We start from the raw sequence: 14,243 nt of genomic DNA, 5'->3' as shown, positions 1-14,243 counted from the left end.
CCCCCCCCCCCCATTGGTAACGCAGTTTATGGACTCTTATTTGCGTTTAGTTGAGGTTTAAATTTTACTTCGACTGATGCTAAAATTAAAATTGATTGTTTCATTATGATCATAAATCATGACATTTCAACAGTTTCTTCCCCTGATATTGACCTATTCTACTCTTTTAGTAAATTCGTAATAATTGTGTAATCATTCGTAATAACGCGAAACTAATAATGCGAAACTATAATCACTTTTAAGAAAGTGTGTTTTTATTCCTTTTTATGAACTTTAAGTCAGATTAATGGGTTTTTTTAATGGGTTTTAGTCGTTGCTTATGGAAGAAGTGTTGGTGGATATTGAGACACTATAATAAGGGGTAACCGGGCGGATTAGAGGAATAATTGAGACCCAGTTATATGAGTCATTAAAGTTACTGTCGCAAAAAGATTACGTGTCTAATGAGCGTTAAGATGGGAAGTGGTTGCCTATAAAGTACTTGCATACGCGTGCCTCGTTAGATTAAGGATAGTTTCAACCTTGCCTCTCAATGACGACTTTCTTGGACACCTCGTTGTTGCGTTACGTCGTCAAAGTTCTCACGCTACTTGCTCTTGCTCTCGAATGTAAAAAAAACCTACCGATGCTGGCAAATCCTAATGCTGACCTTTATTATTTCATCTCTTCCCAAGCATTCTTATAAATTATTACATTCTAAAATTACCCACATAATTAGCAATTGCTACATCATTTCTCGCTTCTAAAACGAGATACATACTTTAAGTTTATAGACGTCATGCCAAAAAATCACGCGAATTTCCAATTGAAAAGGATTACTATTTAACCAAATTGTTGAATTTTCAACAAAATATATGAATATTTAACCAAATAGTTGAATTTTCAAAGAAAACGATTCATTTTCTACCGGCAAAGACAAATTTTTCAACAAAATGCATTAGTTTTCAACAAAGTAGTTTAATTTTTAACAACAAAAAATCATTTTTCAAACAGTCGAATTTTTCCATAAAAAGGACACTTTTACACACACAAAAATGGAATAGTTAGTTTTATTTTAAAAGCTAATTTTCCACAAAAAAGTTCAACTAAAATGATAAATCTTCAAAGGAAATAGGTAAAATTTCAGTTTAAAAATAAATTTTCTATCAAAGAGGCAAATTTTCAACTAAAAATGCAGAATCTTAAACCAAAAAATGACTTCTCAACAAAATTCTTAAATTTCCAAAAAAAATTTTCCAAACCGTCGAATACTCAATCGGAAGACGAATTTTCCATAAAACGGTTGAATTTTCAACCAACAAAGATATTTTTAACCAAAAATTATTCATTTTCAAGAAAATAGATTTATTTTCAATAAAAAATGTTAAATTTTTAACAAAAAACTTGACTTTTCATCCAAATACTTTAATTTTCAACTAAAAATGATAAATTTGTAATGAAAAATGGAATGTTTACATTTACAATTAAAAAAATTATTTTTTCACTCCCCAAAACAAAGAATTTTTAACAAATTGGTTAAATTTTTAACCAAAGAGATAAATTTTGAACTAAGATGATGTAGTTTCAAGCAAGAAAACTAATTTTGTACAAAAAACCACAGGAAATTTTAACGAAATTCATGTGTTTTCAAATAAGGAATACTTCTTCACACAAAAAATGTAATAGTTACATTTTGAGTTCAAAAATTCATTTTAATAAAAAAAAACGAATTTTCAAAACAATATTTTAATTTTCTACAGAACCATTTCCAGAAAACTAAGTTTTTAACTGGAAAAAGAAATCTTAGTTTTTAACTCGAAAAAGAAAACTTAGTTTTTAACTTAGTGATTAGAAATCAGAAAAAAATTTCAATCTCAAATGGAATAGTACACTTTTCAGTTGGAAGAAAGTTGAATTTTTAATAATAAAAAAATCACTTTTTAACAACATTGTTGAATTTCCGAAAGCAGTAGATGAATTTTCCATAAAACAATTAAATTTTCAATAAAGAAGGATACATTTGACTAAAATTGTTTTATTTTCGATAAACAAGATTGATTCTTAACCCTTCGAGCACACACCTATTTTTTCGTACTTCTTTTACACACTGGGTCAAACTGACCCTGTTCACTTTTTGGTTGTCTATAACTTCACAACTGCTGAAGAGAATTTTTAATATTTTTAGCTAAGAATTTATGTGAATACTCTCAAAGTATGCCTAAATTATAAAGAAATAGTCCGGCTTTGTGCCTTAAAAAAAATATTTGGCATACTCACAAAGGTGATTTGTAAGGTGTAAAAAATCGTTATTCTTTCGTATACATGAGTGAAGCAAATTTTGTTTCATATAACAAATTTAAAAAAAAATTAATTTTGTTATACAAAGATTTAGTTATTCATACTTTTTCATAATCAGAACAACCGTCGCACATGTACGCGCGATGGTCATTGTACATTGGTCGCTGGCAAGATAAATAATGTGCTTTTGTCTTCCTGTCTACTTTGTAAGCACAAAGTTGATTTCTTACTCTTTTCTCTAGTTGTGGCCGTGTGCCCTTGCAGAAACTTTAAAACAGTTTTAGACTGATGTCTCGGCACGCTACCGATAATTTCTAAAACTAGAGTCGGAACATCGAACTATACTTATAAGGCTGTGGTACCCCAATTTTTTTAAACGCCTGAACTCTATTTGTGGTGAAAGGCGGTGACAGGGTTAATATGACCCAGTGTGTACTCGAAGGGTTAATAAAAAAGTTGAATTTTTAACGACAAATTGAAGTTTTTACCAAGAAGATTAATTTTTTACCGAAAAAAAAACATTTTAACAATGTACATGAATTTTCAATTAAAAAGATACATTTTATATCAGAAATGAAATAGTTACATACTAAATTTAAAAAATGATTTTTTACAAAAAATTAATTTAAAAAATATTAAAATTTTCAAACAAATAGACGATTTTTTAAATAAAATGATGCAGTTTCAAGCAAGAAGATGAATTTTCAATTAAGAAATACTAGTTCAGAGGTTTGAAATTTGTACTTAATTTCTTCATAGTTTACGTTAAAATCATAATGATTAAAAAGTCCTAAATAAAATAAACATAAAAGGAATTGATAACTAAATTGGCTTTTTAATGTTTATATTTTTCAAAAACTTGGATTCCAACTTCTATCATTTCTCCGTTTTTCTTATCTAATAAAAAATTCCACGCGACTTTTAAATTTTGTATAACATTTGAAATAATGTAAAAATTTACATTTTTCGAAAAGATTTCGGTTTCATTGATCTCATTTTTCAGCATTTTTGGTTTGAAGTATAAACTTTTCCATGTGGGTTTTCAGAATTTAATGGCTTCATGAGCATGTTCAATTAGGATGTAAAATATCATATTTTATATTTTTATTAACTTTGAAGGAAAAAATGTCTTCGTGTTATCGTTTTACGTTTCATTTAAAATGTTAATAACCTGAATAGCTAACTTTTTTTTTAATTCAACTATTCTTACAATAATATTTTTTTCATAAAATTGAAACCTTTTTCGTAGAAAATAATGTTTTTTATTCAAAAGAAATGACTAATAATATTATTTGAATTCTTAAAATCATAGACACTTTTTTCCCAGATATAAGATTTTTGGCATTTTTGCATCGAAGATACGGTAATGAAATACAAAATAGGGACTCTCTTTGAAATTTAATTTAAATTTAAATTTAAAATAAAAAAAGTGCCATACGTCAATTGTCTGCTTTTATAATATATTGTTGTTTTGAAAGTTACAATGCATATTCCTCATGCGTAGAGAATCGTATGGAGGTCGTGGGAATTGTTTTATTTCGGCGGCGACCATATGCGAATGAAATAAACGTAACCGTGATAACTTAATTGAGCAATAATCCGTGATTAATTGCATTTCACAAAAAAGTGCACAGTTATCGGAAATACAAATTAACCTTAAACAGCGCCAATAGAGGAAATATTTTTATACACTATGTGATTAAAAAAAAATTGATAAAAAATCAAACAAAGTCAGCGAGCAGTATTTCAGTCTTTTAATTCTAATCGAGTTAACGAAGTCATTAACGATAATAAAATTGTACAATTAACTTGAGCTGTAAAAAGTAGATTTTTAAGTAGGTCGAGCACGTCCTTCCGCCAAAACATGCCGGATTTAATTTTCTCTTCCGACATGTTTTGGGGGATTTTAATTTTCGCTTCCGGCATATTTAATCGTCAACGTATAATTGAATTATAAAGAATTATAACGAATCCCAAAGAATTTATGATGAATTATTCCAAAGAGTTCAAGGTTAATTACATCAAGTTTAAATATTCGTCACCGGGAAAAAGTTACAGAAGTGAAAATTAAAATCCAGTAAAATGCCAACAACTCTCATCTTCAACGTACAATTGAATTCTAAAGAATTTCAAGAAATTTGCAATGAATTCCAAAGAATTAAAAAATAATTCCTGCAAGTTCAAAAAATTCATCGCCAAAAAAGTATTTTCGAAGAGAAAATTAAAATCCAATAAAATACCGACATACTTTACCATGAAAATGCAATTGAATTCTAAAGAATTCCAAAGAATTGATCATGAATTCCATATAATTCCATAAATCCCATACAATTTATGATCAAGCATTCAAAAGCCAAAGAATTTATAATAAATTTCAAAAAATTGAAAAATAATTCCTTCAAGTTCCAAAAATTCGTCGCCGGAAAAGTATTCTCAAACAAAAAATTATAATCCGGTAAAATACCGACATATTTTATCATCAAAGTGCAATTGAATTCCAATGAATTTATTATGAATTCCAAAGAATTCGAGATTAATTCCAGAAAATTAAAAAATTCGTCTCCGTCAAGATATGTCGGAATAGAAAATTATTTCCAAAGAATTTATAATAAATTTGTATGCAAAAAATACCCCAGAAGGGAACATTAAAATCCAAAAAAAAACTGCTGAAAGAGAAAAGTACAATCCTGCAAAATATGCCGGTAGAGAATACACAGCGTGTTAAATAAATAAAACTTGGAGTAATAAAATAGTTAAGTAAATATAATGGATAACGAAAAAATGGAAAATTAACTATTATGTTTTAAGATTGAAAATAAAAATAGCCATTTTTAGTAATTTCATAAATTATAAATAGTATTAATTATAATTTGCAATGCTTACGGTTTTACGACCTCTGAGTTCTCCGGTAGCAGCAGCAACAAGAAGACCAGCAGTTACAATAATATAGCCTCCACATGTGACTGTCGCAAAAGCCTGTCCTAATGGTGAGAACAAAGCACAATGGTAAAAAAAAAACGAAAGACAAAGCATAAAAGGCATAAAAGAAAAATGCATATTGACGTTACCGATCTCTCCCCATGTTACGTTGTTGAGTAATGACCATTCTCGACTGCGATTTCTGAGGTAGTGGAAAACCCTTCGGCTCTCATCATCTGTCACCCTCAAAGCAATCACACATGCTATGCATAATAACTGAAAAATAATTATATTTTAATTAACATCAAATATGTTCAAAAAAGATTTATTTTCTTCTATTTTCTTTTATTTTATTTTATGAATATTTTAAACATATCAATTAAAATTAGTAAAATTCTGATACTCTCTCTGCGCAGTAAACCCCAAGAATAATTTCTATCTTTTAATAAGATAAAAACGTTTCAGCACGTTTATCTAAAGAAAGATTAAATTTATTTGAAAAAAGATAAAATTTATCTGAAAAAAGATCAAGTTTATCTGACGTAAATATTTGTTTGGCATATGTTATATGTCAGACGGCTGCGTCTATGCTCACAGAAAAAATGTCCTTCATAAATTTAAAAATCCTCGCGGCATTCAATTGTAAATATTCTCCCTTAATTTCACTAATTTTAAGCAAAAAAATCACTCACCTACACTTACTGAATATACAGTCTGCACTTTGGTTAGTTTATACCAAATAGTGTTTGTTTACAATTTTTGAAGTCCCCATCAGGGTCGATAGAAAACTAAAGATTTGTTCAACAAAAGTAAGGGACTGAAGTTGGCTGAGTAAGAATACTCAGCCAACTTCAGCCAGGTATAAACTAACCAAAGTGCAGACCGTGTATTCCGTAAGTGTAGGTGAGTGATTTTTTTGCTTAAAATTAGTGAAATAAAGGGAGAATATAAAAATTAAATGCCGTAAGGATTTTTAAATTTACGAAGGACATTTTTTCTGTGAGCATAGACTAGAAAATTAATTGTTAGTCATAAGTTGCTTAGTGGTGGTTCCTTAAATATTCTTTTTAAAATGAGAAAACAAATAATTCTTAATAAACGCGTTTACAAAAATCCTAAACTTATGAGGGTATCTGTTAAATTTTTTTTCTAAACGCTTCCCTGGATTTATTTCTTTTTCAACAGAACTTAATTTTTTCAGATTTTCAAATAAATATTTATAGAGTTCCTTTTTTGATCCCATACCCATTTTATATTTTTCCGCTTTTTCTTTCTTTGAAATATAATCATTAAAAGAAGGTTCCGTTTCAAAAGAAATATCAAATTTTTTAAGGAATCTTATTCTTTTTTGAAGTGGTAAATATTTCTATTAGAGTTGTTATCAAATTATATTCGTCATTTTTTATTTGAAAATAATGATTTTTTTTTAATTGTGATGAATCTTTAATAAACTACTTTTTCTTGTAATAAATACTAGGAAAACTTAAACAATGAAATATGATGGCTTTCAAATGTAGAACAGTTTAATTTTGGATAAGTTTCCAAATTTCATATATTTTACCAATTTAAACCCTTTCCAGATTTGAATGATTTTATTTTTTTGAACAAAATTTTAACACTTTTGTTAAGTTTCAATAATAAAAGCTTTCAAACTTGGATTTTTTCTTCAAAAGTTTTTAAATTTATAAAATGTCAACATTTTTTTAAAATTTCAAACTTTTTGAGTTCTTAGGTTATATAATTTGAGCATTTTGCAAATACAAAAATTTCGAAAAATTCAAATCTAAAATCGAATAGACTTTGTACTATGAACCGAATTAAATCGAAATATTACAACTAAAAAAACGATATACCTATTTATGTTCTTTTGATTACTTAGTTCAATTCTGAAATCTTTTCCAAAACAGAGATAATGGTATTTTTACTTTATAAATTAGACATTATTTCCCATATCTCTACACCAAGAACGTCGGTTCTGCAAAAAATCTGCACCGTTGAGCTCTTTATTCTCGTTTTTTTGGTGGCAAAAATGATTATTTTTGTGCTATTTGTATCGAAATTTTAAATTATCGATACAAACTCCATTTTTTTAAATTTTATGTGTCCAAATAATTAAAAATTACTTGAAAATATTGATAGATATTCCGCTAGAGCAATATTAATCATTTTTGGCAAAAATAAATGAGAATAAAGTATTCAAAAGTGGTTAGTGATGGCAAACGAATGATATTGATACAAAGAATTCTTCTTTGACAGAAGTTATTCTTAAAACCCCAAAAAGTAATGTTTTCCCATACATTTTACATGGGTAATTTTAAGTTGCCGGAGGCAATTGTTTTGTGGCTTTTCGCGATCCTTAGTAATAATCCGAAACGTCTAACCGAAATGTAAATCTTCTTCATCATTTACTGAAAATATTCCATTTCTTTTTTCGAATTTTTGAAACCGAAAAAGGGGAGATTGATAGCATCCAACAAGAAAAAAAATTCGAATGAATTTTCGAACAACCATAATCTACGCTCGAATTGAGTAAAATGAAAGTATTTCAATTTATCATATTATGTAATAATAAGACCTATTCAATAAGCTTTATCGACAAATATTGGCAATATCAATTCATCTTCTTATTTTTACTTTTAAAATTACAAAAATGTATAAAAATTCTCATATGTACTTTATAATACAAAATTGTAAATTTCCACAGACTTGAATGTTGACCCAGTAAAACTGTATCAATAATATCATTCTAGAAAAATTCTTCGATTGCAATGGGGAAATTTTGATTTGCATTATTTTTCGCTAAAGAACAGAGAGTTCTTTTCTAGAAATCACTTTCAAAAGCACGTAATCATCGGATTTATCGCTGGTGAGGAGGTAAGCAGCGCAACACGCATGTAATAAAGTGCGCTGAGGTATCTTCGACCCAGTAAAGTGGTCACGCCTATTCCATCCTATGCGCGCATTGCGGAAAAAGACTTAACGTACCTGAAAGCACCTCAAAGTAACACTAAGGTCGCACATATTATAGCAATAATATAATAAGGAAAGATCTATCATCGTCCACAAGAAAGACTCAAACGTGAGTCACATATTATGCGATTCTCTATGCGGTGATTTCAACGACGCGGATTACCACGAGGAATTATTGTATCTTGTCTATGCAGATTCTGTGTCAGGAATCACCAAGTAGCTCAAGTCTTTCAAAACAACATTTTATTTTATATAGAAAGTAAGCAAAATGAAACGCATTTGTCCAACATATGGAGAGCATGTGTAGAATTTGGAATTCGATGTATGTAATCAAAATTGCTAAACTTCATTTCTCGATTTTTAATTTATGTTGCTATAGAAGCAACAAAACCGTTTTGTTAAGCTAACCAAATTATTTTGTTGGAATGTTTGGTTGAACTAGCCAAAAAGTCTGGTAGACAGAACAAAGTTTTTTTTGTAGATTGAAAAAATGTATTTTGTTACATTAACCAAATATTTGTTAGCTCAACACAATTATTTTTTGGACATGAAAAAAATATTGTAGGTTTTACAAAATAGGTTTGCTGAAAGACCTAAATATTTGTAATCACGACAATATTATTTTTTGTCGAGCGAACTAAGCTTTGGTAGACTGAACAAAATCGTTTTGTTGAAGCAATACCATTTTTTTCAAGCAACAATTATTTTGTCACGGAATACTCGGTGATTAGATGAAAGAGCGATTAATTAAGAAATTTCCCTTTAATACTTTAAGACACTTTAAACACTTTCTCAATTACTTTCAAGTATTTTTTAGGATTTGAGAGATTACATATAACGAATAATAAAATGTACTAATAATTTACCTTGAAATACATCTACTTTATTTTCCTTGATAGAAATACAAATCATATTAACGAGCAAAATGCAGAGGTGATTTTCGCTCGAATCAACTATATTGAAAACGTGGTCAGCTGCTCGTCATGAGTCGAAAGAGAGCGCATGCGTGACAGCGTGTTTGGTACGCTTAACAAAATTCTTTGGTTCACTCAACAAAAAGTGCTTAAAAACTTGTGTGAGCCAAATAAATTATTTTGTAACTCCAACCACTTTTGTGGTAGTCGCAACCAAACTTTGGTAAGAACAACCATAACTGCTTAACAAATTTATTTTGTTGCTGGGACATTAATTTTTTTCATTGTGAAATAAGCCTTCAATCAATGCATGCCGTACTCAATGCTGCAGGAATTTAAATTTCTCATATCTCCTACAGTCTTTAGCCAGATTCGCGTGAAAATTTGGTCAGAGAAGTGAAAAAGTGAAGAAAAAAAATCCCGACCATATCAATTTCAGTTTTGAGGTAGATATACAATAGCATCGAGTGTCCCAACATTCATCCTCGGTATCAGATCTCCAGCTCGACAGTATTCAAACATAGTAAAAAAAATCGAATAGCGAAAATTACGAATGCTCACCCATCCGAACGCTAAACCGCGCCCGTATATGCTTAACATTCGACATCTAGATGAATTTATGTTTTTCAGCTCATGATCTTGGATTTTTAAATTTGGGACAACAATCTAGAAATATTAAGCCGTATCATCCATTTTTCTCAGTGCACAATTAGGTCCCTGATTTTGTAAAACTAAAATTGACATTCATGATTTTTGATCTGGATATTTTTGGAGTAGAAAGAGGTCAGTTTTTTCATTTTAATAAAAAAAATCGTTTAGGGAGCGCTGACATAAAAAAGAATTATTTTTTAAATCATTTTTTTATTTTAATACTTTTCTACATATGTATACGTAATATGACCTAAAAAAAAGATTTATGTATAGACTGTCTACTTAATTTGAATACGTGTAAATTATGTATTCTTTTTTAACTTAGACTTTGAATATTGAGGATTATATTTTGTAGTTACGTTATATTTAAGTTACGTTATCTTGGTCTTTCCTATCTTGTCTACTTAAAAAATAGATTTTTTGAAAATATTTTAATTATTGAAAAATTTCCTAATTCACCAAAATGTTTGCAATACTTTTGACACCCACTTCTAACATTTTTTATAAGATCAAAAATAATTTGTACGAAGGGGAAACAACTCTTAAAAATACGAAGCAGCGGAGGTGGATTACGCCGGATGAGGAGTTCCTCCAGGAGTTCTCTTTAAGATTTCCCGCGCAACAATCTATGATCACGAGTGAATAGCCCCTCAATCCGAAGTACCTAGGATTATTTAAATTATATGGATTAATCCGGTTCACAAGTGGATGATCACTGATAGCAAATGGATTACGTCGGATTACAAGTAGATTACGATCCATTACAAGTAGATTATTTAGATGAATTTAATTGTCCCGATTACTTAGATAACTCTGGATTACAAGTAAATACTCTAGATTATAATTGGATTAGCTAGCATTACAAGTTTTTTTTTCAAGTGGATTACGCTGGATTACTTGTACTAGACGCATTACTTCGGCATACCAGAATTTCAAGTGAATTAGAAGTGAATCATTTAGTATTACAAGTGGATTACGAGGGTTAGAAGTCGATCAATTGGATAGCAAGTGCAATACTTGGTTCGCAGGTGAATTACTGGGATTATTTCGAATTACTGGATTACTTAGATTACTCCGATTATAAATTAATTAGTCTGAATTACGCTGAATTACAAGTGAAGGGTCCGCGGTCTATACCTGTTAATTGACATTTTTTTCGAAATTTATTTTTTTTTTCTAGAAAATTTTGTATACGCAGTTAACATCCCGCCAACGAAAAAACAAAATTTCTTTTAGTTTGTTTTATGGATTTTCAAAAATCGTGTTTTGGTATCTACAGCATAGGTTCGCGGAACGATTTTCCTTTACCGTGTACAATTTCAGAAATATCAGTTAACAGGTTTAGACCGTGGGCCCTTCAAGTGAACTTTTCCGAATCATTCTTAATTATATACGGATTATGTAGGATTAAAAGTCGAGAACCTGGAATTAAGAGAGGGTAACTATGGCTTAGTCCGCTTTATGAGGGCCGCATTGTCCAGGATTACAAGTTGATTACATAGGATTATCTGAATTACTCGAATTATAAGTAGATAATTTTAAATCAAAATGTTGATTACTATGGGATGAAAAGTGGATTACTTTGAGTTACAAGACCATTGCGATTTTATGTGGATTTATTAAGATTACACATGTATTATCTGGGATTATAACATCACATGGGATTAAAAGTAGATTACCTGGGATTAAAAGTGGATAACGTGGGATTGCCTAGATTACTATGAATTATAAGTGAATAACTCTGGATTATCTGACATTACATTTTGATCACTCAGGATTATTACGGTATATAAGTAGATTGCCTAGTATCAAAAGTGGATTACATAGTATGGTTTGGATTACTCTGGATTACAGATGAATAACATAGTATTACAAGGGAACTACAAGGGGATTATCTAGGATTATAAGTGGATTACTTGGGATTAAAAGTGGTTTCTTTAGAATTACAAGTGGATGGATTGGGATTGGCAGAGTTGTTTCTCCCTCGAATATGCATATCTAATTTTATCCTCAAGTAAACGAAGGTTTACAGGAATTTCCCAATTTTCCATACTTTTGAGAGGATTCATCAAGTATTCAAATTGACTTGCATTTTTAAATGAATCATTGAATTCTTCACCGATGCAAAATATTGTATTCAATGGAAAATATTTCTTCATATCGAATTATGACTGAATAAATTATATAGCTCTTTAATAAAACGTTAAGAAATTCTATTCATTGAATACAATTTCATTTACAACTTTTTTACTCATACTTTTTATCAACATGAGACTTTGATTTAACATAATATCTTTATTACAGAAAATATTAAAAAATTCTTAACTACGTACCACTTCAATAATCCTGATGAACACTTTACGGTTCCACATGATTTCACCGGAAGTACACAATTATTTTAAAAACTCAAAACAATGCACCAACTGGACTTCCTCGGTATGAAAGTTTCAAACTGGTCACAGACATTACGATCAGTCGTTTCGAATTTTAATTAGGGCAACCATGATCACCGCTCGAAATAATTTCCACCTTTTTATGAAACAGAGATATAATTTTTCTTTCAAGTGAAGAAAATATGTATCAAAATTACATAGTACAAAAAAATATATTAGCAGAACATGTAAATGTGAAAATTATAACAAATCATACTAGCAATTATTATATTGGTGATTTTTGACTATGAAAATTCGAAAATCAATTTAAAGGATTGCACTTTTCTAGACCGAGTCCATTGCATATCAGGCGTGATATCGCACTATCTCTCGGAAAAAATATGTTGTTTTTTTTTCAAGAAAATTATGGGACACGTATTTTTCCGATTAGCGAAAAAAATGTTTTTTGAAGTTATGCGTATTTGAATTTTTGGTTTTGTTTGCAAAAAAAATTCTGTAAACCTCAGCTTTAACTTTTGACATATAATTAATCTACACTGGGAATCCCATTTAAGTAACTCGTATTTAAGTTCTTCCTAGAATTTCGATCCTTGGAATTTGGTGAAGTGGAGATCCCGGGACCGAAAGAGGAGCGCTGCTCAGTCAAGCGTGACAAACAGAATCAGAGCCGCGCTATCAGCTCATTAGTGGCATCAGGTTGCATCATGCGTCCAAGTCTAACAGAAATTATTCAAGCGACCCTGCTTGTTTACGTTTAGAGTGAGTGAATGTTGTGTTCGATTTAAGTGGAGGCCATTTAGGACCAGAATCTAAAACGTACTTAAATGGGATTTCCAGTGTATTTAAGATTTCTGTCGAAATTTTGATGATGAAAGTTTGCACATTTAATCAATTTTAATAAAAAATATATCTTGCACTTGTGGTTTTGCCCGCGAGTAACTCATAATATGTCTTCCTGATTGAATCTGGAAATAAATCCAAAATAATTCAATTAACTCCAAAGTTATGAATTTTTTTAAAAACAAAGCACAAAATTCAAATACACATAACTTTGTAGGCATCTTTTTTTGTTGCAAATTGAGAAAATACACAAATTTCGCAAATGGGAAGAAAAAACTAAAAAATTTCATCCCCGAGAGATTCTGTTATAAAAAGATGAATAAATTTCTTTTAAAAATCACTTTCGACACATATTTCACAAAGTTTAAGCACTCACGAATGATAAAACACATAACACTTTTCGAATTTAAATTTCTTACTTTTCAAATGTCCTTTTAAATAAAACACTTTGTCCCTGTTATAAAAAACTGTTGAAACTTGTGTAAAATCGCGATTTTTATTAACGAACTTGAATAGAAATGAAAAATATTTTGTTAACTAAATAAAGACTTTTTTCTATGGAAAGTTGAAAATGGTGTTTCAGACAGACCTATATTGAACGGAAGAACTGGTATGGGCCGGAAGGAAGACTAGGGTAGGAAAATAGACACTTCGAGTCTAAGCGTTGGACGTCGACTGAAGAGTGAAGACTGAAGAGATAGAGAGGTTCAGATTGCATGGACAGTGTCACGTAATAATATACGGCTGCGTATGGCCGGTACGCTATAAGCTGGAAACAATACCATTATCACACGGCGCAATGGCGTGGGACTATGCAAATTTCCATGGGCAACCATGGAAAATTAGAACTTCTTTCTTGTCAATTACTATATTTATTTTAATGTCCTTAGCTATGCACCTACTTTATACAAAACGTTCTCTTATAACTGTGATCTCCTTTGCTTTATTAAGAAATCTGCAGGTTTTATTTAGATTTTGAAGACATTCTTAATTTCTTTATATCTATAATAAGTTTTCACTATTTCTGATAATCTTTCAGGAAGCCTGAAAATCCCAAAAAATAATAAATTTTAATAATAATAGTTCATAATATTACCTAATTGGAACAATTGAATGTTTTTATCCATATTATTTATTTATTACAAATACAATAATCAAATATTTCTATAAATAATATTTTTAATGTTTAAAGTTTCTGAAAATTATTTTTTGAATTTAAAATAGCAAAATTTGAGAGAAATATATTTCTGGATGGAAGCTTGTTTCAATTATTATTTTG

General features: G+C 29.7%; 1 protein-coding gene across 1 annotated transcript in view; it reads right to left on the bottom strand.

Moving 5' to 3' along the window:
• Nucleotides 1-13,644, bottom strand: part of LOC117171405 — a 27,024-nt gene extending 13,380 nt beyond the window's left edge. Inside the window, exons 1-4 of the mRNA XM_033358684.1 lie at nucleotides 13,554-13,644; nucleotides 12,065-12,260; nucleotides 5,346-5,472; nucleotides 5,161-5,258 (exon numbers count right to left, since the gene is read on the bottom strand). Coding sequence (XP_033214575.1) covers nucleotides 5,161-5,258; nucleotides 5,346-5,472; nucleotides 12,065-12,103 — 264 coding nt within the window. The 5' untranslated portion in view covers nucleotides 12,104-12,260; nucleotides 13,554-13,644. The remainder of the gene's footprint in view (nucleotides 1-5,160; nucleotides 5,259-5,345; nucleotides 5,473-12,064; nucleotides 12,261-13,553) is intronic.
• Nucleotides 13,645-14,243: the final 599 nt, after the last annotated feature.

This window comes from Belonocnema kinseyi, chromosome 4 (assembly GCF_010883055.1).
Source record: "Belonocnema kinseyi isolate 2016_QV_RU_SX_M_011 chromosome 4, B_treatae_v1, whole genome shotgun sequence".
In the NCBI taxonomy this organism is placed as follows: Eukaryota; Metazoa; Arthropoda; class Insecta; order Hymenoptera; family Cynipidae; genus Belonocnema; species Belonocnema kinseyi.
The sequence above is the reverse complement of the archived record's forward strand: the minus strand, read 5'-3'. Positions and strand labels throughout refer to the sequence as shown.